General features: G+C 37.2%; 1 protein-coding gene across 4 annotated transcripts; it reads right to left on the reverse strand.

Annotated features, from left to right (window-relative positions):
• Positions 1 to 12,974: 12,974 nt before the first annotated feature.
• On the reverse strand, positions 12,975 to 27,789 carry CEP15 (centrosomal protein 15). 4 transcript variants are annotated; one of them, XM_077858246.1, is made up of 6 exons: positions 27,671 to 27,789; positions 26,857 to 26,971; positions 26,112 to 26,192; positions 24,577 to 24,700; positions 15,309 to 15,383; positions 12,975 to 13,399 (listed from the first exon to the last, which is right to left on the reverse strand). In XM_077858246.1, exons 3-6 carry the CDS (start codon positions 26,162 to 26,164, stop codon positions 13,265 to 13,267), a joined length of 387 nt encoding a protein of 128 aa, XP_077714372.1. In that variant the 5' UTR covers positions 26,165 to 26,192; positions 26,857 to 26,971; positions 27,671 to 27,789; the 3' UTR covers positions 12,975 to 13,264. The 4 variants fall into 4 exon arrangements, with proteins under 4 accessions (XP_077714372.1, XP_077714371.1, XP_077714374.1 ...); XM_077858245.1 differs by having other exon boundaries at positions 26,112 to 26,195; XM_077858248.1 differs by lacking the exon at positions 27,671 to 27,789 and adding an exon at positions 27,413 to 27,523.
• Between the last annotated feature and the right edge of the window lie 37 nt (positions 27,790 to 27,826).

Raw genomic sequence — 27,826 nt, forward strand, 5'->3', positions numbered from 1 at the left:
AAGGTCAAAGACTGAGCCGAGAGCTACCCAAGATTGGGGAGTCAGAGACTAGGAAGAGAAGCCAGTAGACAGGAATTGCCAAGGCTCTGGGAACCAAGAGAAGATGCTGCCAAATGATTGAGGAAGATGCATGCTTAGAGCAAACATTGGACATGGTACGATGGAAGCGTTGGTGCCTTAACTGGCGCAGTCTCTGTGGAGAGAGTTGGAGAGAACATTGGAGGTGAGGAAGTGATTTGTATAAATGAGGGGTGTACATCTATGGGCTACTACAGCCAGAGCACTGTCAGTATTGTGTCTCTGGGAAGTCTCTTGGCTAATTTCTACTCTTCTTTTTTTTTTTTTTATAAATTTTTATTTATTTATGATAGTCACAGAGAGAGAGAGAGAGGCAGAGACACAGGCAGAGGGAGAAGCAGGCTCCATGAACCGGGAGCCCGACATGGGATTCGATCCCAGGTCTACCAGGATCGCACCCTGGGCCAAAGGCAGGCGCGAAACCGCTGTGCCACTCAGGGATCCCTAATTTCTACTCTTCTATCAGAGATACATAAAATGAAGCACTGGTTTCTTTCTCTCTCTGCCTCCTTACCTCTTCATGATGTTACCCACCTTTCCCAGGCCATGATAGATAGTCCTACATTGGTCTATCTACAATGCTCTACTTTATCTGTATATATGGCTGATTATCCAAAGACAAGAGGCTCAGAGGCAGCCTCATCGTTCATCTCATAATTCCTGGTCCATTCCAGGTCTCAGGAATAAATATTTATTGAATTGCACCTGACTTCCAATTCAGTTCTAAAAGGGAGAGTGAGATAGAAGCTTTGTAGTTAGAGGGAGCCTGAATTTGAGGTGCACATAGGGGAGAAAATAAAATAAGTTCTATTAGATGAGCAAACAACTACTTAATTGATGCAGAAATAGCACCATTTCTCATGACATAGGTATTACCAATAGCAGCAGAATAGAGCACTTCAAGGACCTGGTGTGTGCACGTGTGTTTTTTAAAAAGTTAATTTTGAATGAAGGTTAATACAAAGGTCGGCTCAGAACCTTTACCAGTGAGTGACAATGATGTTAATTCCATTTCAGGCCCAGCCTATTAAGTTCATGAAGTTAAATACATGCTTTGTGAAAGCAGGGTTTCCTTTCAACCTAATTTTAACTGGTAATTGATTCTCTCTGGTTCCTCTGGAGAATCTGTTGGTGTGGCACTGGAAGCAGGGGAGAAGCAGAAACTAAGAATGCTGAACACCCAGCTATGAGAGGGGATCTCCTGGTGTGACTTTGACAACCACTAATGTCACACTGCTTCCATTTCACCATCTATAATTTGATGATTAATAGCATTTGTCTGTAACATACTTTTCCCATAAAACATGCTTTGTTATCACCAAGTATTAACATTGCCTCCAGTGATTATCAGGGTCCTCTAAGGAAAAACAAACCTTTGGTTTCAGTATCCAACTTCTTTTTATCTTGTACTGTAAGAAAACCAATGCCAAATTATTTCATCTGGCCAGCGGCTGTGATGCTGTTTCATCTTTAATAAATGTTCTCATCAAATATACTTTAATTAAGAGTCTGGTAAAATGCAAGTCCTAGTTTTAATATTCATCAAAAACTATTTATTGAGCATCTAATATCTCCTAGCCATTGTGCTTAGACTTGGGATTTTTAAATGAACATACATCTTAATTCAACTCTGAGGATGAAACAATAGTCTACTCTGCTCTTGTAAACTTTCACTTAACTTCCAATGTGTTCTGTTGGAAATGAAATATGAAAATCTCAATTAACTACTTAATTTTAAAAATTTCCCCAAATTCAATGATTATAGTCTTTATTGTTAAATATGAGGGTGGAGGGCAGCCCCGGTGGCTCAGCGGTTTAGCGCCACCTTCAGCCCAAGGCGTGATCATGGAGACCCTGGATCGGGTTCCACGTCAGGCTCCCTGCATGGAGCCTGCTTTTCCCTCTGCCTGTGTCTCTGCCTCTCTCTCTATCTCTGTGCCTCTCGTGAATAAATAAATAAAATTAAAAAAAATAAATATGAGGGTGAATTTTTAAAAATGCTTTGGGGCACCTGGATGGCTCTGTTGGTTGAGCATCTGACTTCAGCTCAGGACAAGATCTCAGGGTACTGGGACTGAGCCCCATCACAGGCTCCCTGCTCAGCAGGGAGTCTACTTTTCCCTCTGCCCCTCCCCACTCACGTGCTCTCTCCTTCGAGCACATGCACTCTCTCTCTCTAAAATTTTAAAAATCTAAAAAAAACAAAAAAACGCTTATAAAGTTTCTGATTCAGGGAGTTGCTAGGGTTCTTGGAAATTTTCTAGTTTAAAGGTTCTCAGTAAAATAGAGCACAAGTTTCATATGAAATTAGAATTTTCTAGTAGCTACTTTAGAAAAGGTAGAAACAGGGGCGCCTGGGTGGCTCAGTGGTTGAGCATCCGCCTTCAGCTCACGGCATGATCCTAGAGTTTCAGGATAGAGACCCACATGGGGATCCCTGCAGGGAGCTTGCATCTCCCTCGGCCTTTGTCTCTGCCTCTCTCTGTATGTCTCTCATGAATAAATAAATAAAATCTTTAAAAAAAAGAAAAAGCAGAAACAAGTGAAGTTAATTTTAATAATATATTTAATACAATAAATTGAAAACATCATTTCAATATGTGATCAATGCAGAAATTAAGAAACTACCTTCTTTTGTTCACCATGTCTTTAAAAATCTAATGTGAGTTTTACCCTTAGAGCATATTTCCATTTGGAAGATATGGAAATACTTGATCTTTATTTAGATTTCATAAAACTTAGTTGAAAAGAGTATATTCACATACCCAGATTGTTTGAGGCATACCTAAATTTTTCCAGCAGTTGAAATTAGATAAAAATTAAGTTTCTCAGTTAAGCCCACTTCATGGTAAGCGCTCAGTAGCTACATGAGGCTAGTAGCTGCCATATTTAGACAGTGCAAATGTAGAACATTTCCACCATCATAGAAACATAAGTCTACTTCAATTCACTGAGAAAACAGAATGGCAGTTAGTAGCAGATCTTGTTTATAAGGAGGTTCATAGGTATTAAATCATCTAGAATACCGACCTTTCAAAAGACAGGTGGTCAAATGGATTGGAATACATGGGGTATAAAGCATTAACTGATGATAAACAAGTTTTCTAGGAGAAATGAACCTGCTTACATATGCTTGGTTGTCACACATAATGAGATTGAAATCAAATAGCATACATTATTCAGATTATATTTAGTGAGGAATTTGTAATTTATGGCAACATATACCTATCATAAAATATACCATTTCAACCTTTGTTAAGTGTACATTTCAGTGGCATTAAGCACATCCATAGTGTTGTAAAGCTGTCATCACCATCCATCTCTGGAACTTTTTCATCTTCCCAAACTGAAACTCTGTGCTCATTAAACTCTAACTCCCTAGCGCCTGGCAGCCACCATTCTACTGTGTGTCTCTATGACTTTGATTATTCCAGGTACTTCCTCTAAGTGGAATCATAAATATTTGTCTTTCTCTGTCTGGCTTAATTCAGTTAGCATAATGTCTTTAAGGTTTATCCGTGTTGTAGCCACATCAGAGTTTCCTTTTAAAGGCTGGATAAGATTTCATTGTATGTATATACCTCATTTTTTTTATTGAGATAAAATTGACATATAACATTGTGTAGTGTACAACATGTTGATCTGATAGACCTATACAGTGTACTATGATTACCTCTGTAGCTTTAACTAATACCTCTATCACATCACATAATTAAAATTTCTTTTCCTATGAGATCATTTAAGATGTAGTCTCTTAGCAATTTTGAAGCATATAATATGGGATTATTGACTATAATCATTATGCTGTGTATTAGAGCCTCAGAACTTACCTTTCTGGTGAAGTTTGTGATCGTTAACGATATCTCCTGCTTCCCACCTCCTGCACCCCAGGCCTGGGTAACTACTGTTCTACAGTTCTAGGAGTTTGGCTTTTATAGATTCCACGTAGACATGATATTTTTTTTCATAGACATGATATTATACAATATTTGTCTTTGGCTAATCTCACTAAGCATAAGACCCTCAAAGTCCATCCATGTTGTCACAAATGGTAGGATATCCTTATTTCTTAGGGCTGAATAACATTTAATTGTGTATATGAATATATTCATATATATACATATGTACATACATATGTACACGTGTATGTGTGTATATATATACACCACATTTTCTTGATCATTCATCTGTTGATGGACATTTAGGTTGTTTTGAACATCTTGGCTATTGCGAATAATGCTGCAGTGAACATGGGAGTGCAAATATCTTTTTGATAATCTTTTTTCAATTATTTTGGGTATATACTCATATGGGATTGCTGGATGGAAACCCCTTACCATTTTCCAAGGTGGCTGAACTACCTTACATTCCCATGAACAATGTACAAGGGTTCCCTTTTCTTTACACTCAACACTTGTTATTATTATCTTCTTAATGATAGCCTAACAGGTGTGAGGTGATACCTCACTGTAGGTTTGATTTATATTTCCCTTTTGATTAGTGATGTTAAGCACCTTTTCATGAACATGTTGGCCATATGGATGTCTTCTTTGAGAAAATGTCTAATCAATTCCTCTGTCCATTGTGAAGTCAGATTGCTCTGTTGTTGTTATTCAGTTGTATGAATTCTTTATGTATTTTGGAGATTAACCCCTTAACCAGTACATGGTTTGCAAATATTTTCTTCCATTCTGTGTGTTGGCTTTTCATTTTGTTGATCATTTCTTTTGCTGTGCGGAAGCTTTTTAGTTTGATAGGGTCCTACTTGTTGATTTTTTTGGTTCTTTTGCTTTTGGTGTCCTATCTAAAAAAATCCTTCCTGAGACATGAGCATTTTCTCTGTGTTTTATTCTAGTTTTACCATGTCAGGTCTTACATTTAAGCCTTTAATCTGTTTTGAGTAAAGATTGAGGTCCAATTTCATTTCCCCACATATGGTTATTCAGTTTTCCCAGCATCATTTGTTGAAGTGACTGTCCTTTCCCTATTGAGATTTTTTGGCTCTATTGTCAAATATTAGTTGGCTGTAAATTTGGGGGTTTATTTCTGGGCTGTCAATTCTGTTCTATTGGTCAGTGTCTCTGTTTTATGTCAATACCATACTGTTTTAATTTCTCTACATTGAGTATAATCTGAAATCAGGAAGTGCGATATCTCTCTGGCTTTGTTTTCTTAGGATTGTTTTGGCTATTCATGGCCTTTTATTCCATCAAATTTTAGGTTTGTCCTAGTTCTCTGAAAAATGCCATTGGAATTTTGATAGAGATTTCTTTGAATCTGTAGATGGCTTGGGGTACTTTGGATATTTTAACAATATTAGTTCTTCCAATCCATAAACATGGAATAGCTTTCCATTTTTTTGTGGCTTCAGTTTCTTCCATCAGAGTCTTGCAGTTTTTATTGTTCAGATCTTGTGCTTCTTTGGTTAAATTTATTCCTACCTGTTTTGATTATTTTGATGCTTTTGTGAATGGGACAATTTTCTTTATTTCTTTTTTAGATATGTTATTGTTACCATGTAGAAATGCAACTGATTTCTGTATGTTGATTTAATATCCTGTAATGTTACTGAATATGTTGATTAGTTCCAACAGTTTTTTGGTAGAGTCTTTAGGATTTTTCTCTACATAAGATCATATCATTTACAAATAATACTTTTACTTCTTCTTTTCCAATTTTGATACCTTCTATTTCTTTCTTTTGCCTACTTGCTCTAGCTAGGATTTGTGAGAGTGGGCTTCCTTGTCTTGTTCCTGTTCTTGGTACAATTCTGTTCTTAGAGGAAAAGCTTTTAATCTTTGTCATCATGTATGATGTTAGCTGTGGGCTTGTCATATATGGCCTTTATTATGTTGCATATGTTCTTCTATTCTCAGTTTGTTGAAGGTTTTTTACCAGGAAAGAATGTTTTATTTTGTAAAATGCTTTTTCAGCATCTAGTGAGACGATAATATGGTTTCTTTTGTTCTATTTAATGTAGTGTATCGCATTTATTGATTCATGTGTATTGAATCATCCTTTCAACCCAGGGATAAATTCCATTTTTCATGATGTATGATAATTTTAATGTGTTGTTGCATTTGGTTTGCTAATATTTTATTGAGAATTTTTGCATCTGTATTCATCAGGGATAGTGGTCTGTAGTTTTCTTGTATATCTCTATCTGGCCTTGATAGCAGGGTAAATGCTGGCCTTATAAATTTAGGAGAGTTCCCTTGTCTTAGATTTTTGGGAAGATGGAGCAGAATTGATGTTATTTTTTAATGTGTGGTAGAATTCACTGGTGAAGAGATTTTAGAATACTGATTTAATTTCCTTAGTGATTACTGATTAAGATTTTCTTTCTTTGTGATTCAGTTTTGGTAGGTTGTATGTTTCTAGGAATTTATCCGTTTCTTTTAGCTTATCCAATTTATTGGCATGTAATTGTTCATAGTAATCTCTTATCCTATATATATTTGTAGTATCAGTTATAATGTCTCCTTTTAAATGTCTGGTTTTGAGTTTTCTTTCTTTTCTGTGTTCATCTAGCCAAAGTCTGTCAATTTCTTTTACCTATTGAAAACACTTATTTTCATTGATCTTTTCTATTGTTCTTCTGGTATCCAATTTATTTTCTGCTCTGATCTGTTATTTCCTTCTTTCTGCTAACTTTGGGCTTAGTTTTCTTTCTAGTTCTTGAGGTTAGGTTGTTTACTTGAGATCTTTTTTTTTAAGATTTTATTTATTTATTCATGAGAGACACAGAGAGAGGGAGAGACACAGGCAGAGGGCGAAGGAGGCTCCCTGTGGGGAGCCCGATGCAGAACTCAGTCCCAGGACCTCAGGCTCACGCCCTGAGCAGAAGGCAGATGCTCTACCACTGAGCCACCCAGGCGTCCCACCTGAGATCTTTCTATTAACATATGTACTCATCACTATAAATGTCTAAGAACTGCTGTTGCAGTATCCCATAGGTTTGGCTGTGTGGTATTTCTATTTTCATTGTTTTGAGTTTTTTTTTTTTTAATTTTCCCTTTGATTTCTTCCTTGGCACACTGATTATCCAGGAATGTGTTGTTTAGTTTCCATGTGATTGTAAATTTTGCAGCTTTTTCTTATTGATTTCTAGTTTTGTCCTATTGTGGTCAGGAAAGATGTTTGATGTGATTTCAGGCTTCTTAAATTTGTTAAGACTTGTTTTGTGGCCTAACATATGATCTATCCTGGAGAATGTTCAGTGTGCACTTGAGAAGAATATGTCTTCTGCTGCTGTTGGCTAGGATGTTCTATAAATGTCTAAAAGGTTTATTTGGTCTCATATACGATTGAAGTTCAATGTTTCCTTCTTAATTTTCTGCCTAGATGACCTATCCATTAGTGAAAGTGGAATGTTGAAGTTCCTATTATTATTATATTGTTATCTGTTTCTTCCTTCAGATCAATTATTATGTGCTTAATATATTTAGGTGCTCTGATGTTGGGTGCATACATATTTATATTTTCTTGATGAACTGACACCATTATTATAAAATAACCTTTTGTATTATTTTTGGCTTCAAGTCTATTTTGTCTAATGCAAGTATAGCTACTCTCACTTTCCTTTGTATACTGTATTTTGTTTGTTCATTAAGCCAGTGATGGGCTTTGGGTTCTTTCCACTTTTTTGGCTGTTGTGAATAATGCTGCTGTGAACATTCATGTAACAAATTATCTGTTGAAACAGTGAGGATTTCATTCTTTATTACAAATCTGTTAAGCTTATACAATATCCAAATTAATAGCAGTGAAAATGTTGCTTCTTTGGAAAACCCCAACCCAAGATCTTTGAACAGGGGTGAAAAAAGTCTTCTAGTTATATTTTCTAAGAAACTGTGGAATCTGCTATGTTTTCTTGCATTGAGAAGATATTATAAATGTTCATACTGTATTAGACCTTATCACCATCTAATATATTATGTATTGCTTGTTTATTTTAACCAGTATCTTCAACCCTCTCCACCCACCACCCCTCCAGAATGTAATTCCAGGACATGGATTTGAGGGGCAGTTTGTGTCCTGCAGTATCTTTGGTGCTTAAAATTGTGCATGCTACCCAGTGAACAGTCAGTAAGATCTGCTGAATGAATGAATGAACGATACTTCAATGTTACCCAGATTTATGTTTTCCTGGATATCATTTTAAAATGCTCTATATTTAGCTTCTTTGAACATCTCAGTATTACTGGTTTTCCGGGGCAGAGCATTCTAGTATAAAATGTCTGTGTTATACACCTTTATTAATGGTTGGAGATTAGGTACGAAAAAGGATTATGTTGTATTGGGAGAGGAAAGAAGACAGAGATGGATTACACAAATTATATGCATGGAATTTTGTCTCCCTCTAATTTGCCTATAATGTCCCCAAAGTGATAACCTGTAAAACATCAGAGACACTTGTACATTGATAACCTGACTTAGGAAGGAGTAAAAAGAAATCACTTGTCCTTAACAGTGGAGGTTAAATGATCCAACTATCACCAAAAACACAGAAACAAACTAATCATTCCTTTCTTACCTAAGAGCACTCCATTGTTTCCTCTCAATGTAACTATTTATTGATTTGTACTGGTCAATCTAGATACTGCTTTAGCAGAGTCTCAGTCTCTGTCTTTGAGCCACAAATGAGAGTTTTCTAAAACAGCAGGAACTTTGAAACATTACTACAAAGTAGGGAACCTGGTCCTTTTTCCCTTGTAAGCAAGGAAACTTGACTCTAAACAGTCCGGAAGTGTTTTTTAGCCTCTGTCTTTGTTAGAATCATTTTCCTTGTCTTGGATTTTAGTAAGGATATAATCTCAGTTCCTGTTAGAAAAGGAGATCACAATGCCAGGTGTCAAATCCACATATCAATCCTCTCCTTAATTGCTGAAGTTTGACATGTCCCTATGTTTGCCCCAGAAAACGCTAAATGTTCTTTTATTAGCAATAGGGAATTAAATTTCCTATGTAGACTAACTTCTAAGTTATAAGAGAAACAAATAAAAACACCATGAGAAGGCGGGGGGTGGACTTCTTGCTTCAATTTTAAACTTTCTCAAAGTAATTTCTCTTTCCCTTCTCCATATTTTCCACAGCTTGCTTGCTTTTTTCCTCTTTTTTTCTTATGTTGGAACTCACTATCTAGTTATAGTTAGTACCTTTTCTAGAGAGTAAATTTTTAGTCAGAAACTCTTTAAAAAATATCTTAGAATCCTAATTAAAGTAGAAGCGGTCAACTAGACTGTTGAAATGAAAAGCGTTTTTTAAGCCATGTAGCTATTATGTTTAGGCAATTCATGAAACAGGGAGGGTGGAAACTCTTTAGAAAGATTTACAACTTTTTAAAAGTCTTTTTTTTTTTTTTTTTAAAAAAAGGTAAAGAATGTGAATTGGCTTAGAGTAAAAAAGACTAATAGAATAAGGAAGGAAAAGAAAAGAATATATTTTGTGTAAAAGACACATTCATGGCCTTGTGCATGAATTTTACAGTCTAAAACCTACCTGATGGGGTTTAAAGCTTAATACTCTACTCCTGTGATTGCAAACCCTGGTTTTTCCAAACCTCCCACTCCTACCCCCAGGCTTGTCTCCAGTTATCGTAAATATGACAAAATAATCTCCAAATAAGTTTAATTTTTTAAAAAGATTTTATTCATTCATTCATGAGAGACAGAGAGAGAGAGAGAGAGGCAGAGATACAGGCAGAGGGAGAAGCAGGCTCCATGCAGGGAGCCCATTGTGGGACTTGATCCCAGGTCTCCAGGACCAGGCCCTGGACTGAAGGCAGCGCTAAACCGCTGAGCCACCTGGGCTGCCCAAATAAGTTTAATTTTGATTCAAAAATAAATATACATAAATACATATACATCTCTCTTTTTTTAAGATTTTATTTATTCATGAGGGACACAGAGAGAGAAGGGCAGAGACACAGACAGAAGGAGAAGCAGGCTCCATGCAGGGAGCCCGAACTTGATCCTGGGACTCCAGGATCACCCCCTGGGCTGGAAGGCAGAGGCTTAACCGCTGAACCACCCAGGCGTCCCTTTTAAGAAATTTTTTTTTTTTTTTTTTGATGGAAAAGGGGATGAGGCAGAGAAGACCAAATTGTGAAGAAAGATAATTACAGCCCTTTAGGTCTTCAGCTGACAAGTGAAAACACCTTGTATGTAATGCAAAAGAAAAACTGTGCATTTGACCTTGTTTTCATTCACACTGCTCCCAATGCCCAGGAAAGACCAGATGTCTGATTTCTAGAATATTGGGCTTTTCCTTAGTAAGATTTATTTTTTGAAGTTTGGAGAAAAACTGGGCTCCTTCTGACTTCAGTATTTTATAGTTTAATAATTTCATATACTAAAAGTGTTCCAGCAGAAAATGAGCTTTGAGTATTTATGCACTTGCAATAATCCAAGAAAGGCTGTGCAAAGAAAATCTTGAAATGACCTTTATTTTGAAAATCCCATTATTATAGAAAACCTCCAAAAACAAAAACCAAAAAAAAAAATTAGTAGTTTTCATGAGTAGGAAGTACAATGTAGCATACGGTAAGGGTGCTGAATTGGCGGGGATGGGGGTGGGTGGGTAGTATAAGTAGATGATCTTTCTTTTTCCTTATCTGATTCCTACTAAGAGCAATACAAAATATATTAGATATGGTATTTCTGGGCAGCCCGGGTGGCTCAGCGGTTTAGCACTGCCTTCAGCCAGGGGCGGGATCCTGGGGTCCAGGGATCGAGTCCCCTGTTAGGCTTCCTGCATGGAGCCTGCTTCTCCCTCTGCCTGTGTCTCTGCCTCTCTCTCTCTCTCTCTCATGAATAAATAAATAAAATTAAAAAAAAGATATGGTATTTCTTCCCTCCTTACAGAAAACAATGGTTGGAAATTCCTATGTAAAGCTAATTTGCCATGAGGAATATAAAGCCCTTTAATGGGGTATCTAGGTCCCTATGGAAATTTTTTTTTAAACATACACCATGTGGTGCAATCTGTTACATTCTACAAGGAGGGAAGGGGGGGAAGCTCTGTGGGGGCCAGGAATAAAGTCATCTGTGGGAGTTTTTGAGGTATTTACTAGTAATGGGGGAGATGGTATAGTTAAAACTAGCAGTGACATCCCTTCTGCCCCAAGTCGTAACCCAGGTCTATTAAATGTACACTCTTTTCAGAAACTATTTAGCAAGTTAGTCAATTTAGGGGAGGAAAAAAAACCACCTTTTCTGAGATGGTTAAATTGCTATTCATTTTGTATTTTAATCTAACCTACTGGTGATTTAATTTACAGAACTCAAAGGAAGTGTGCACTCAAATATTTGAGGATGTTAACGTATCAACCACTGTTTAATTCTGGAATGTGCCTACTTGCTTGACACAATATTTTACCATCTCAACAAATGTTTAGCCTTTTTTTTTCACTTGACTAAAGAGAAATAAGTTTCACATCGCTTCATTCACCTTCTTATGTGCATATGCTGGGAAAGATTGGATGTTAAAAAAAAAAACTTCCTCATGTTCCTTTCTACTACATCTAAATCTGTTTACCAATTCAAAACTGCTAAAAAGCCCTGCATTCTCCTGCTAAATCAACTGGATGGCTAGAAACCAAACTGTGATGTAACAGGGAAAAAAATTTATCAATTTATTTTCATGTCAGAACAGTCTTGAGAAGGTATAAATTGTTCTGGTCTCTATGCCAGTTTTCTTTTTTCTTTCTTTCTCTGTCTTCCTTTTTTAAAAAGGCTTTCAGCTTTTAAGCCGGTACTTTTTATAGTTATATAACAGTTCTAATATTTTGTGACATTTTGTATTGTGACACTATAGATGAAATTGTCATCGGACTGACACTCTGTGCTGTTTATTCCTTAATTACAACTGTTAACACTGTAGAGAAGTGTGCTAATCTGCCAGCGCATATTATGAAAACAACGTTATTGTTACCCACACCAACACCCACTCAACAGGATATTTCCAAGATGGTAGTTTAAAGGAACTTATCAGCACAATGGACGTTTCAATATAGCGGGGTTTTTTTAAGCTTGTCCTAGTGTCTTCATTTAAAAACACAAAGCGGTTTGAAAATTTTAAACTCTTAAATTGTACTGAGCATAGATACCCTTACTAGCAGGAGCTGCCTCTGTAATCAGAAAAAATAAAAAATTCTTGAATGCTTAAGCAGTGGAGGAGTGAGGAGCCACAAAGCTTTCTGACAGTTGTTTCACAAATAATGAAAACAGAAGGGAGACGGAAGGGCAAGTTTAAAGATGAAAAGATGAGAGGAGTCACTTGCATTCACAGGGCCGGTAGTACTTAAATAACCAAGTCAAAAATCCAATAAGTGTTCCTAGCTCTGATAGGTGACCTTTTTCAGAACCAAGTCTGAGCTCCCCGTGAAACTGGCTACTTACTGAATGCTTTGTAGTTTAGTTCCTTCTTCCAGAACCTTCAGAGGTTTGATTATCTATGAGGGACAACATCCTATGAATCCATTGTCTAGTAAATACTACAACGAAGCAGTTAAGTGCCTCTATTTTTTCTGTTAAAAAATCTATAATAATGGGCCAACAGCCACTTTGATTCTGTACTAAACCCAATCCCCATGATAAAGTAACCAAAACCATTCTAGAAAATGTAAAGTCAGAACAACTGGTATTCACTGGTTAGATGAGAATGACTGTAAATGACTTTTTAAAAAATGACACAACATGGGGCAGCCCGGGTGGCTCAGCAGTTTAGCGCCACCTTCGGCCCAGGGCCTGATCCTGGAGTCGGAGGATCGAGTCCCACGTCGGGCTCCCTGCATGGAGCCTGCTTCTCCCTCTGCCTGTGTCTCTGCCTCTCTCTGTGTCTCTCATGAATAAATAAATAAAAATATTAAAAATAAAATAAAAATGACACAATGCTTATTTAGCAACTTATTTAATAAACAGTTTACCTTTCAGCATTCACTGTTAACACTCCCGTGGGTTTGGCAGAAGGCAAATTCACGACCCTGAAGTAGTAGCAGGTCTCAAAGTGAATCTGCTTGTCAGCAGATTCTCCTATCTTCATGTCATCGAGGAGGTAATGGGACAATATGAACATGTTCAATTCCTAAGGTGCCTGAGATGATCTGCATATTCTTTAATATTCAGCTGTATGAAACAGGTTTTGTTTTGATTTTTTTTTTTTTTGAAAAGAGTACGTGAAGAAGTTATCCCTGAGCCTCATTTTGAATGGTATTTTCTGCTTCGTTTTCATTTTCAACACCGATAGGATATGGTGCTCTTCCTAAAAGAAACTGTTCCCATTTGGGAATATATTCTTCTACTGATGCCCAGTAAAGAGTCTGGAAAAAAAAAACAACATCCAAAAGTAAAAAAGCATATCAAGCAATTGAACTTGGCTCTTCATAATAGTCTAAATGTTTATTCACTGAAGTGTGTGTGTGCGTGTACACACACACACACACACATATACGTAGAATGCACTTCCTCTACAGAATATTTTATGTTAATTTTAGAAAGAAATCTGGCTACTTACTAGTGTTAATTTTCAAATTTCTCAGTAAAACCAGAGCCTGGCAGAATGACAGGTTTTAGGATTTTATTGTGATTTTACACGCCCTCTTGTGGCCAACCTTGTAATTAATACCAGTGGTATCCTCTAGGACACCCGTCATTAAATGTTTTTGTTTACTGTTCCAAATCCCATACTAAATTATTACCCATACAATGAAATGATTGAACACGAACAGCTGCTTTACAACTGACATAAAAAGGTCTGACCTGGGATGCGGTCAGGAACTGAAACATAACTAGTATGTTATAGTCCAGGACTCAGGGAAATTGACTCCTTAATTATATGGGGACAAACACTTAAAATACACATTCACTATATCTTTTAGAAGAACACTAGATATGGTAAACTGTAGTTTCTTCCCAGGTTGGTTTTTTTTTTTTGGTATACTGAGAAAATAATACCAATTATCATGTAACCATTTTTAATTCCAATAACTTGGAAATTGAGACCTATCATGTTGGCCTGATTTACAACAAATCTCTAAGTTCTAGAAGCTCATGCAAAATCACCATATAATATGTACAAGCTTTGATGGTTTTTTGGGTGATTGTGCTAAGGGGGCCAAAGAAAAGTAAGCTGCCAAAAAGCTCTGTATCATAGGAGGGCATTTTATATTGGCTCATCACTATCGATCTCATTTTGGGAAATTCAGCCAAAGAATTACATAGCATTAAGAACACATAATGACTCACTCTGCACACTAACAAGGTACAGGGGTTCTGAAAGTTGAAAATGGTGAGCGGTTCTACATATCTATCCTTCTATGCATGTGGTCTGAGAAATAGCCTGACACACTTAAAATAGAGGTCATCCTGCTGTGCAAGACTAGCTAAGAAAAATACCAACCCAGGCCTGTGGTTGGGAGTTTCTCTACCATTCACGGCTGGATTAACCCCTATTGTGCGGGGCCTGTAGAGGCCAGAGGAAGGTATTGGAGAATTCAACAAAGAAAAAGACATGCCCAAGGCACAACTTTGTACCACAGTTCTTTCTATCCTTGATCGCTGCCTTTTCTTATTACCCTAGATGACACAGAAAATTGAAGGGCAAATTCTCAGCCTTTCATTTTGAGTCTATTCACATCCCTGCTTCGGCAGCAAGCAAAACTGTATTTGAAAAAGGTCATTAAGAATATAAAATTAAACTATTCTATATGGAGTAAATTTCCTTTCATCACAGATATATTCATATACCAAATAGGGTTTATTTTTGCCAACAGTCTTCCCAATCTGTTCTTGAACTGAGCAAAATAAAACAGACAAAAGCCACACTATGCTGCATGATAATATGCATTTAAATAGCTTTGGTTGAAATTTGGTGAAGGGACCAAAGTGCTAACATTAGCCAACAGGAAAAGCACTTTGGTGAGGCATGCTGTCATCTTAAGATTGAGTGCATACTGTCTGTTATGGTTTAACAAGATAGTTGTTCTAGATGAAAAGACATAGGATCTTTAAAACATTTTCACTTGATACATTTTTAAAAATCAAGATACTTACCAGTTACCTACTGTGTACAAAGCACAGCACTGTGGACATGGAAGGATCAGTCAGACAGATCTTATTTTACTAAACAAATAAATCTGAGAAATACACACATATAACCACCATTCACTTACAACTCACTACTAACAGAATGGGGTCTCTTCCTAAACATTAATTCTTTAAGATTCTTACCTCAAGAGAAACCACCTCTGGTGATGGAATTGAGTGAATCCGGGTCTGTAGAGACTTTTCTGCTGCTTCTATGTCCTATAATAGGTATCAGCGTTTTAGAAACAAAATGTATTTACGTAACACACGCAAGTGGTACCTGTAATAGCAATGGCTATATCCCAAATCTCTCAGCTCTTCTCTAGATATACAGTCTGAACTGAAGGAAGGGCATGGAAGGAGGAGGACTGATCACTACTTAATTAACCAGTTTCAGATAGAGAAAGTAGCATTTCTTATTTTAAAATAAAAAATGGCAGTGGGGTGCATGGCGCTTTCAAGGTCTTCCTTTCATTTAAAATAGTAAATGCCAATAATTCTTGCAAAAAGGACTTTCTTCTAAAATTGCTCAGGACACTAGCTTAGCTCTAAAACCATTAAAAACAGCCAGATGGAAAAAACGGTCAAATACTCAGATATAAAAACAGTCAGACAGTCTGCTCCACACTGTGCTAACCTTAAAAGTAAAGAGTTCTAGTCCAGATCATGCAAATAGTGTATTAATGTCACAGATTTCATCTGTTCAGTATTCTATTTTTTAATTTTATACTTATGCAAATCCTCCACATATTTAAAAGAAAGTCAATGAGGTACCTCAGTACTTTGCAACAAGAACCTTTTTGCTATATGTTTTTAGGACTAGATTTCTGGGGCATTTTCAATGGCCAGCTTTATGGCTGAGTCGTACATCAATCAGCCGATGCCAGTTAAGCACTGTGCTTTAATTTGTAGTTTAACTTGTGGGTGTGTACATTTTCTCTTACGGTTGTAGGAACACAGGGGTAATTACACTTAATTCATACCCTGGTAAAGATGTAACCTTGATATGTGGATGAAGTACATGCCCAGAAATAAAGGAATCTCCAAGTTGTTAGTGAAACACTGAGCTCTGTTTAATGTGCCCCAAATTGGCACCTATGTTGTCTTGTGCTTGCTTATGTTTGTCAAGTTCACAGAGGCCTTGGCTGGAGGCTGTGTAAATTTTGTCTCTCCTTTGAGCTTAGTGAGTTGATCGAAAAGAGAAAGTTCTCTGATCCATGTACAAGCATTGGAGCAATCTAAGTACAGGGCTGTTGGACAGACGGAGAGAGATGGAAAAGGACGTGGGAGTGGGGTGTGAAGAATCCAATGCTGAACAGGAGAAAAGAGCGAGCAGATGGCAGTGGCGGGAGCAAGGAATGGGTGTGAAATGTAAAAGGGAAAAACAGGAAATTCCCTAAAGGGACTCCCCAAAGTTGCACAACCATTAATGCACCTGCTGTCTCGAAGAAGGTGATTTGAAGGGGAAAACCACCAATTTAGGGATAAAAAGCCCATCTATTAGCAGTGTCTATTCCCTACCAGAAGTTTATGGCTAAGACACATGCTAAAGAGCTTTTGATGCCAATGCTACAACAGATAGCGAAGATTAACTCTTCTGTGATTGCACTGAGATTTTACAAGGTCCTAGAAAAGTTATTTTTTGCTTTTATAAATCAAACAAACAATAGACTCACAGTTTCATTGACACCATTATAAGAACAGTTATAAATGTATTGTTAGTGGGTAGATCTAGGTGCCACTAGCACCTGTAGACAAGATGATAAACACTTCTCTTAAACACCGTAAAATAAGGATACTGAATCTCTCTCCTAGAAGATCAGACTTGTGATGAAAGAGTAGATATGAGCAGGGATCTGCAGCCTGGTAAAACAGGTCTATGGTTAGTAACTTGACTGTCATCTCTGTAGCCTGTCGACAAGGGATTATCACCCTTCCAGAGCACTTCTTTCTTAAGTGAGATTTTACTTTCTTAGATGTTTTGCTTACCTCTCTGACTCCTACTTCACTTTCTCCTTAGCTGGCTCCCTTTTCTCTTCTTAATCCTAAGTGTGGGCTTTCTTAAGATTTGTGACATCTGTCCTCATCTTTTTACTTTTTTTCTCTCCAAGACTGTCTCTTTGGGGGAAAAAAAAGGAGAGATATCTTTTCTTCCTAGCCCTTATTTCTCAACCTAATAAAACTTATACTCCACTTACTCCTACTGGATGTACGATAGCAGGAATTCTATTCCCCTAAACACCTATGCTGTATCTTCTACCTTCAACTGTTCTTATTCTCTGACATTTAAAAATTCACAGGTCCATAGATCATTCCATCAGGATGTCTCCACTAGCCTGTCCATGCCATTCTCAGTGCTGTGGCCTTATTATCACACTTACTTGTTCAACAAATATGTACTTGGACTATATCTCATTTTACTTTAACCACATATGAAATTGATTAGTTTTGCTAAAACTACTACTTTAAGTATCTTTACCTAGATTAAAAAAAAAAAAAACAGATACCCACTACACAGAGGATAAAGTATGAATTCCTTAGCCTGACTGAAGAATCTTTGCCTTCTTTAGTGAGTTTTATCCTATTACTTCCAGTTAAGAACCTTCTGTTTGACTATATGCTGCCAGAGGTACAGACTGAGTCTCATACAACCTTTAAGCATCGGAGAATCTAACAAAGTGCAGGGTGCATACTAAACACTTAAATATTCATTATATAAACAAATGACTAGGTGTCAAATGTTTCCTGAGTATAAATTAAAAACTTAAAAAAAAAAAAAAGGTACCCAAGGGAGTGGAGGAAGAAAAGGAAAAAGAGCAGATGAAGAGAGACTAGACTTACCTGACCAGACCTTGATATCTTATTTTAGAAATCTGCCATTAGACCATTTAAAAATGTACACAGTCATAGAAAAAATGAAAAAGCAATCCCTAAAAATGGAGGACAAAACAAATCTAATCTAGTTGGTGGGATAACCACATCAAGAAAAAGTACATCAGGTGGTCTTAGAACACAGTATTTTGACTGAGCGTCTGTAGTGAGATATACCTCAAGGACAAAAAGAATTGTAAAAAGTATGACTTAAAAGCATACTCCGTAATCATCTTGTTGCTGGTAGTGCTGTCTATATCATGGGATAAAATAAATGCATAATTACATTGGTATTGGAAAATTTTTTAGGAAGTGCAATTTTTTGTTTAACGAGAAAAATGTTAGAGGTAGAAGACTGGTGATTTTAAGTTAAAAGTCTTACAATCATGTAATCAAAATGGAATTATTCATATGAGCTCTTGATGAATTTTATCTTTAAAAAAGTTGTAATAAACACTCCTTGTGCCCAGATTAAGGGCTCTAAACATATATTCCTATCAAAAGGATCCACGGCTACTTGGAGCAAAGGCCAAATTGAGGTCTAAGCAGCAAATGATGGCCTAAAAGATATCATACCAGAAAGAGAGAAAACAATCAAAGACTGTTAAGATCATGTGAAAGAAATTTAGGAGCTAACTTGGAGGTTCCCACTTGGTAAAAATGGGATAATTTGAGCATCAATGGAACTACAAATTGAAGTGGATTGAGACCTTTCAAATCACAGAAATATTTAAAAACATCAACATCTAACTGGTCACTTTTGGAGGATACTAGAGAACCAACCTTTTTTTGGGAACCAAGTACAAAGAAAGAATCAAGCACTCATCATGCTTTTTTCCTATATGAAATGTACTGCAGTGTAACCAAAGAGTTGGTGAGGGGAAGTTTATCTTCTTATAAATTATTAGCAATAAAATGAGAAGAAATCGAAGAATTTAAATATCAATTTCTGCAATCCTTAATGAACATATCTAGGCCATGATCATCAATGACTGCTAACATTCCAGAAAGAGAGGTGACCAAACACTGAACTTGAATCTGACAGGCCTCTACATCTGCACTGTTAATGCAGAATCCATTAGCCTCATGTTGCTGCTGAGCACTTGAAATGTGACAAGTCTGAATTGAGAAGCCCTGTAAATGAAAATATACACTGAATTTTGAAGTGTGTATGAATTTCATATACACTGAAGTGTACACTGAATTTTGAAGTGTATATGTATTTCTTGCCACTGAAGGCTTGGCAAGAAAAAAGAACATAAAATATTTACTAACTTTCAATAGTGACTACATTTGAAATATAAAATTAAAGTATGAAATTAATTTTAATACTTTGTTTAATCTATGTGTTTTAACTTTATTAAAAGTGGTTACTAGAGGGGTACCTGGTGGGGGGCTCAATAGGAAGGAGCATGGAATGCTTGATCAGGGTCATGAGTTCCAGCCCAATGTTGGGTGTAGAGATTACTTAAATAAAAACTTAAAAAAAAAAAGTTGTTACTAGAAAATTTAAAATTACTTGCATTATATTTCTGCTGTATAATACAACTTAGTCCTATCAATTCATGGGAAGTACAGGAAACAGAGGAACATACTAATGATACCTCAGCAATGTAATAGGAATAACCAGACAGGTGGAAACTATAGGAGAAATGAGCCAATTCCTTCAACAAATAAATTAAAAAGGGGTATAAAAAAAAAAAGGCAGAGGGAACTTTTAGGGATTTGAGAGCCTTATCAATCAATTACATACCGTATTGTATTTGAATCCAGATTCAAACAAATGTTTAAAAAAAAAAGGATTCAGGGAGATCTGAATCCTGACTGAATATTTGAGGAATTACTGTTAATTTCTTACATTGATCATGGAGTTGTGATTGTACTTAAAATAGTCTTTATCTTTGAGTGACCAACACTGATGAAACAGATGTGATATTTATAGATAAAACAACATGATGTCTGAAGATTAGCTTCAAAATAATTTGAAGGGCTGAGGGTAAAGGTGAGGGGTGTAGATGAAATAAGATTGCCTCTGTTTTGGAAATTACTGGATCTGGGATGCCTGGGTGGCTCAGTGGTCGAGTGTCTGTCTGCTTTCAGCTCATGGTGTGATCCCGGGTCCAGGGATCGAGTCCTGCATTGGGCAACCTGTGAAGGTGAAGTCTGCCCGTGTGTGTGTGTGTGTATGTGTGTGTGTATGTGTGTGTGTGTGTGTGTGTGTGTGTCTGATGAATATGAATAGATAAATTTGAAAAAAAGAAAATTACTGAATCTGGATGATTAGCACATGGAAATAGATTCTTCTATTCCTTCCTCTACATAGGTTTGAAGTATTTTATAACAATTCAAAAAGTTTTCAGTATGGATAGTAGTGTAAATGCTACTTTATGGCAGGATTCAGCAGCCTCTGTAAAGGAGTTGACTCATGATTAGGAAAGATAAACTATGAGCACAAAAATTCTTTGTACTGAGATTTCTTTTTTTCTCCCTCCCTAGAAATGTCCCTCCCTCCCAACCCAGCAATATAGATCTTCCCATAAATATATACAGTGAAGCCAGCCATGGCTGGGCTGGGTTTGACCTTTTAATCTGCTGAAGGGGCAATTTCTGGGATTGAAAAAACAAGATACTAAAGCAGGAGATATGGGGTCACTGGTACAAGGAACACTCAAGCATTCATTAAACTTGCTCTTTACTGAATTGAAGAAAGTGAGAAATGTGAGGAGGACTCAGTCCTGTAAGTCACTGGCTATTCTGGGAGTGGGGAGGGAAGGCAGTCTGTTGAAGGCTCTAACTGCCAGTTGCCCCAAGAATGCTTCCAGAACGCACCTTAAGGGAAGCACTCGCCGTAGCTCTAATCTGCTGTAGCACACTCCCATTCTTTCTCACGCTGGAATATTTGTCTGTCTTCCTCACAAGATGATGTTCACTACCACAAAATTGCCTTTTTGGGTTAAACTAAGTTTTGTTGGTGGGGGTAGGGGGTAGGGAAGGTCGAAGAGATGACAGTTTACATCATGGAAGTATTTATAGAAACACTATTTTCTTGTCCAAATCTGTACCGATTACATTTGTTTTTAAAATGCAGATACATTTTATTTTATTCTCAAGAGGGAAACTAACAGAAACTAACAATCCATTGTCCTCTGTGAATATTTACTGACTAAACCTTCAGTGTGAATTTTCTTCACTACTTAAATTCATGTCCATTCTTTTACTATTCTGCTGGAAACTTTGGGTATTAGTCTTTTTTGTTATTTTCATTTCTAAAACATTCTTTTATTTTTCCAAATATAGTTAGAGAAAGTTTGTTGGGTTTGATGCAAATTTTGGTGGCGTTCTATTAAATATAAAATAACACTGTGAACTGATTTCAGAAAAACAATAGTTTCCCTGTCAGGATAAAGGCTTAAGTCTCCATTTAGATTTTAAATCTTCCACTGAAGTGTAAGAATTATCTTTGTACCAATCATGCATATCCCTTGTGAAGAGCATTGCCAAGTATTTTATAATTTCATTGCTAAGGTGAATATGATCTCATATTTTCCATATGAGAATATATATATTTTATTCTGATTTTTGAATGTTTACCTTTTATCCATTAATTTTACTCAATTCATAATATACTGTTTTTTTTTTTAAGATTTTATTTGTTCAAGAGAGACATAGAGAGAGAGGCAGAGACACAGGCAAAGGGAGAAGCAGGCTCCATGCGGGGAGCCCCATATGGGACTCGATCCCAGGTCCCCAGGATCAGGCCCTGAGCTGAAGGCGGCGCTAAAACGCTAAGCCACCTGGGCTGCTCTTTTTTTTTTTTTTTAAGATTTTATTAATATACTGGTTTTAAACAGCTTTGGCTTTTCTAAGTATATACCCTTATCACTTAAAAGTGTTAGGATTATATCTTCCTTTCCAGAAATTAAAGTTTAGCCCCTGTTAGCATTTCTTATATTGGTCAGAGCATCTAAATAAGGTCAAATAATGGATAGTAAAAATAAGCTTATTCTTATTTTGCTAGTATCTTTACAGGGATTTCCAATTTCAGCAGAACCATTTAAAAAGTGTACTCTGTACCTAAGTACGTATCCTGATGTAACTGAACCTGTTCCTGACAAGGGGTATTAGGAGTACTCACTTTATGGTTTCCTCATCTCTAAATTAGGGAATCAAGTGCAGGTCAGTGGTTTTCACCATTCCTTAAAGCCACAATAGAGCAGGCAAGGAGGAGCTTAATGGATGGGCCTCTGGGCCAAAGCAGGTCCACTATTACCTATTTTAAATCTTTGCAAAAAAATTTTATGCTAAAAAAAATTAAAGCCTTAAGTTAAACTCTAATCTATATGCTTTTTAAAGTTCCTCTCAACTGAAAATTCCGTGATCAAGTCCTATTTAGGTCACTTTGACAATAACCTCTATGGTAGAGCCCTTAAAATTATTTCCAAAGTTTAAAACAAAATAATAAGAGGGAAGGCAGAATTTTTAAAAATTGCATATACAAGTATTCAAAGTATGTTTAAAAAAAAGTCAGGGGTGCCTGGATGGCTCAATTGGTTAAGCATCTACCTTGGGCTCAGGTCACGATCCTGTAGTCCGGGGATCGAGCCCCCATGTCGCGCTCTCTGCGTAGGGGGGGATGTCTGCTAATAAAAGACTAAAGGGAAATTTACAAAAACATTAATTTCTAGCCGGGTGGGATGATATGGAAAGTATGCTATTTCATCTTCTTCGCTTTTTCAAGTTTTTTTTACAGTGAGAATATATTACTTTTATATCAGGGAAAAAAACACCATACCAAACTTGTTTCTAATGACTATGAAACTAGGTTCATTATCTTCCTTCCAGATATGGCAATGATTTCTTAGCTCTTCTCCTTAAATCTAATCTCTCCATTCAGCAAATCACATAGCATCTAAACAGGAAATGAATCTTTCTTAAATACCCATATGCTGTTTATATAAGTCTCTATTTTTCTTTTACTTAAACATGTTTAGTACTGTATTATCCCTACAGATCAAGTCTCAACTTCTTCAGTCGGTCTCACAAAACATATCCAGCCTTGTTTCCCATGACTTTACAAGCTAGTTAGCTCAGGGTCCCATAAACATGAAGAGGGCCACTCATTCTTTTGGTCTTGGTTCTTCTGTAAGAATTCAATGGAATACCTCGCCTTCTGCCTATTCAAACACAGCTCCAGCTTAGCTTCCCCTCTCAGACTTGTTAGAATATTACAGTTTTCCATGATTTTTTATACCTACTCCTAAAGAGCTAACGATTTCACATAATTTAATGTTTGATCACCTAAGATCTCATATTCCATGTGTAACAACCTTATGTCATCAGTTAAGCGTGTTAGCTATTTGATGTAAAGAACTCTGAATTATTTCGTTAACTCCACTTTCTGCTCAGAACTAGCTCAGTAGTAAGGACCCTTCGGGCATTCACCAAATACTTGCTCACTAAAAGGAAGATGCTTGAAAAATCCAAATAGTACCTGCACTTGTTGCAGGTAAGTAGCGATCAAGCCTTCAAGCCTTCTAATTTAGTTTTTCTGACTTTTCACAGCAAATTCCAGATTATCCTATATATTTCCATTTAAAAATAAATATTGCAAACACCATTGGGCAAGGAAGACATATGGCAACATAGAATGCTTTGGTAGCACTATGGCTGTGACTTAAATTACTGTGGATCAAACTGCCAGAAGCTGAGAAGATAACTGAATTTTCCTCTTCCTTTATCCTCTAGTGACTACAGAAGATAACTATATCATGCCTATCGATGAAAATATTTAACAATAAAAAACTGAAAACACTGCTTTATAACTTAAATAATATAGCCTTACTACCAAATGTTTTAGTCATAGGATCTCTTGGAAGCTTGAATGGAAGCAAACTTTAGGGTTTTAATTATGGATGAAGCCATACAATTCTGGAAGCAAAGTATAGCAAGCAGCCAAAAATGTTACACATATGATTTTACTCCAAATGGGCACATTGGCCAAATGGTGGGGCCCTGCGCAATCACATACTTTGACCACCTCCTCCATCACTATCAAGAGAGATCTGGGAAATCTGTTATCTTAGATATGAATTCTACGTGTTGACTGTGGCCCCAGTAGGGCAAAATCAAATTGTTCTTGTTTTTATGATGTTAAATAGTTTTGAGTTGGATCTAAAAACATTATAGGTACTTCATGGGTTTTTAGGATCTCCCTATAAATAAAAGAAGATGGAAAATGGAAAGCTACATCTTGTATCTATTACTTCTTGCACAAAGGTGACCTTTAAATTCCTTCTATGGTCACTGACTTCTCTGGTTGATTAAAAACACTTAGCTTAAGCAAACTTTCATTTTTTTTCATTTAAAAAAGAATGCACATGCATATTATCCAACTTACATGGATTTAAAAACTAGATGGTACTTCATTAATTGCATTTATTACTCAAAACAAATTATATATATCAAAATTATGAAATTCCCTTAAATTCTTTTTTTGCAAAGGTGGGGGAAAAAAATCTATACTCAAGTCATGGAAACTTACCATTAAAAGACTAAGGTTCCTTTTAAAAGCAGTCTCAGCTGCTTTCATTTGAGATGCCTTTTCCTTGTTTTTATCTATAAATTTATCCTCCATTTGTTGAAGTAACATTAATCTTTGTGATATTCTAGAAAAAATGAAAATTATATAAAGTTTTTTTAAAGGGTACTTTTTTGCTTGACTAACATAAAAAATTTATTTCTTAATTGTACCTCATTTCAAGTTCAAGCTATCTTGAAAATCAATTATTATGTCAATTAATAAGACAGTTGAAAACTTAGGTAGTTCAGTAAGTCTTAAGTATGGGTAAAATTATTTTTATTTTCATTAACATTTCTATCATAAGTATATGCTTCTGGTTTTTTAGCCTCTATGGTCTTTGCAATTATTTTAGAGTGTTAAAAACATGTTTTAATTTTGGTGAAAATGCAAACTGTAATACATATCCCTTTGTACACATACTTATATATACCTCCCCACACACATACATTGATATAACTTGCTATACGAAACCTTCTGCTTAACACTTCAATACCCCTGAATCTCATGTTACACATTTAGAATTGCGCTAAACTTCCATATGTTTGAAGAAGCAATAAAAATATTTTTTTCCTCTTTTTCCAAGAGAAAGATGATGGTTCCATATATGAGTGAGAGGCTGTGTGTATGTATGCATACTCACAACAAGGTGAAACAGTAATTGAAGAAAGATGTAAAAAGTTGTAAGTTAATTATCAAACTACTTTGTTGTATACAATATACTTTAAAATTTTTTTCATTGGTCAAATGCTCATTTTACAAGTTTTTTGGTCCTCTAAAATGATTAACAAAAATGTCAGATGATAAAAAATACTTTATATATATATATATATTTATATTTATATGCAACAGTCTAATCATTTTCCAAGTAGTTGTGGAGATCCTTAGAAATGCTATGTTTCATACAGCTGTTCTTGAGGGTAGAATTAAAATTGAGTAATTTGAACATTTTTATAAGGAAAAGATCTTAGAAAGCCAAGAAAGAAGTCCTCATAATTAATCAAAGAAAAGGAAAATAGGAGAGCCCACAGAAAGAGGTGGAGAAGTATACTTGCAGAACCGGTTATATAATTTGAAAGGCCTAATGCAAAGTGAAAATGTGGGGCTCCTTTAAAAAAAAACTATTAGGAATTGCAAGACAGCAACATTAGAGCATTAAACCAAGTGCAGGGACTGTGAGTACCCAGGTCACATACTCATAAAGCCTGTCTTGGTTAAGAGGTGTAGAGAAGTCCATTAAGTAACAGTGAGGAACCTACAAAGGTAAGAAGGGTGAATTTATCTAGATAATAGAATTGTAAGAAGAGAACACAACTATACCTTTAAATCTTTGTTATTCTTAAGAGACCGTGAAATTCCCTAACACCAAAATCCTTCAAGTGTTAGAAAATTTAAATAACACACTTTCATATTTTTAAGTCTTCTGTGCACACAATATTTCATTAATAAAGCCGGTACAATTTATTTGTTTAGATAAGCCTTTAAAAAAAACAACTTACATTTCTTTGTGCCTTTTAGAAAGGCGAATTTCTTGAGCCAACAAGGAAGTCATCTTTAGTCAGAGCTGCCTTATAAGCTTTCTGCTAAATAACAAAAACATTTAAAGTTACTGTAATGTCCTCAGCGTTACAAGAGTGGACTGTTTTACAATCGCCACCGACTGGTTCTCCCAAGAAGAGTAAAATAGAAATATAGTAATGTATATAATACATTAATATAATAATAATATAAGATGTAATAATGTATAAACTGAACGAATGCATTCAAAACCGTTTTTATTTACGATGCACGGTTTTTCATATGCCAGATGCATCCAAAAACACCACGAATCAGGTAAACTCAACATATTTCACATTTCCTCCTCTTACTTCCTCACACTTTAACCTTAATCGGAACTGAAAACAAACAAGCAGCTGGTACTAAGACTAGTAAACATTTTATTGAATCAACAGAAAGGGAAAAAAATCCACTCTGTAAAATTCAACACAGGAACACCATCCCTCATGCGTGTGCACACACACATAGAAAGGCAAACAAGTATGAGAACCAACTGGAAACTCATGGTCTTTCCTTTATTGGAAGACTGCCCAGTTCTACCATCGCTTTTCCAAATAAGAAAGTATTTTTTCATGTATAACTGCGGGGGGAAGAGCCCAACTGCTGTGTTCACCTTACCCTGGGTGCTCAGGACTCCCATCTGGGGAGTTTAGGAAAGTCCATTTTAACACACATGAGCAAGCTCACCTTGACTGAAGAGCCTGGACCCATACAGATAAAGATCAAGTGAAGTGCTCTGAAGGCTCAGGGCCTGGAGGCAAATCATTGGGCGGTGTGTGTGCAAAAGCTGAAGGTGGCTGTCCTAAGGGAGAAAGAAAGACAGGGAAAAAAAAGAATGAAATCATTTTCCCGGAGCAAAGCATTGGCTTTCCCAAATCCCATGCATTAATCTCTGAGTGTCCAGCGCTGATAGACTGAGCTCTTCCTTCGGAGCGCGTGCATGGAGGTGCAGGGCACTGCGCCCAGCCCAGGGCAGGGGAATCACTGCCCTGCCCTCAGCGGGGTTCCTGCTGCAGGGCCGGTTCAGCACCGCGGACAGCGACCGCGGCCCGGCTCGCCCGGGGAGGCTCCTTGGTTACAGACCCTCGTCCCCTAACCTCACTGCGGACCTCACCGTCGCCGCCTTCCTCCCCCTTTGCAAAGCAGCGTCAAGGAAATCCCGGAAAGTTAGTCCGCCCCGCCGTAACTTCTTTCCCGCAGCGCCCGCCATCCCCTTGCACTGCAGACAAGCCCCTAAGATCACCTCAGATGGCCTCTGGAACCGGGGGTCCGCACGGTCTCCGAGTCCTCAACCCTGCAAGCGCCGCGCCCCAACTCCCTGCTTAACCCCCCCCTCCCCACCCCCGAGAACTCGCGACCTTCCCCCGTTACCCCTGCTCGTCCCCTGCAACATCCGCCCCCATCCCCCACCCCAGCGGCTCCGCGAGCACCTGCGCCGCCCTCCCACACTCCGCGCACTCGCCCGCCTCGGGGGCCGCGCGGGGGGGACTTGATGACTCACCCAGCCGCGCTCACACCTTCCCGGTGAGGCCGCCGGCTACTGCGCGGACGCTGGGACCACCCCCCCCGCCGCCCCCGCACAGGCCCGGGCGTGGCCACGCGGCCGCCTCTGCGCACGCGCGACGAGGTGACGTAATCACGTCGCTATAAAAGGCGG

This window comes from Canis aureus, chromosome 19, assembly GCF_053574225.1.
Source record: "Canis aureus isolate CA01 chromosome 19, VMU_Caureus_v.1.0, whole genome shotgun sequence".
Taxonomy (NCBI): Eukaryota; Metazoa; Chordata; class Mammalia; order Carnivora; family Canidae; genus Canis; species Canis aureus.

Coding starts and splice junctions, on each gene's coding strand:
- CEP15 (XM_077858246.1), bottom strand. CDS start 26,164: ATGACTTCCTTGTTGGCTCAAGAAATTCGCCTTTCTAAAAGGCACAAA. Junction 24,701..26,111: donor TCTAAAAGGCACAAAGAAAT/GTAAGTTGTTTT, acceptor CATTTTTTCTAG/AATATCACAAAGATTAATGT. Junction 15,384..24,576: donor GGAACCTTAGTCTTTTAATG/GTAAGTTTCCAT, acceptor TACCTATTATAG/GACATAGAAGCAGCAGAAAA.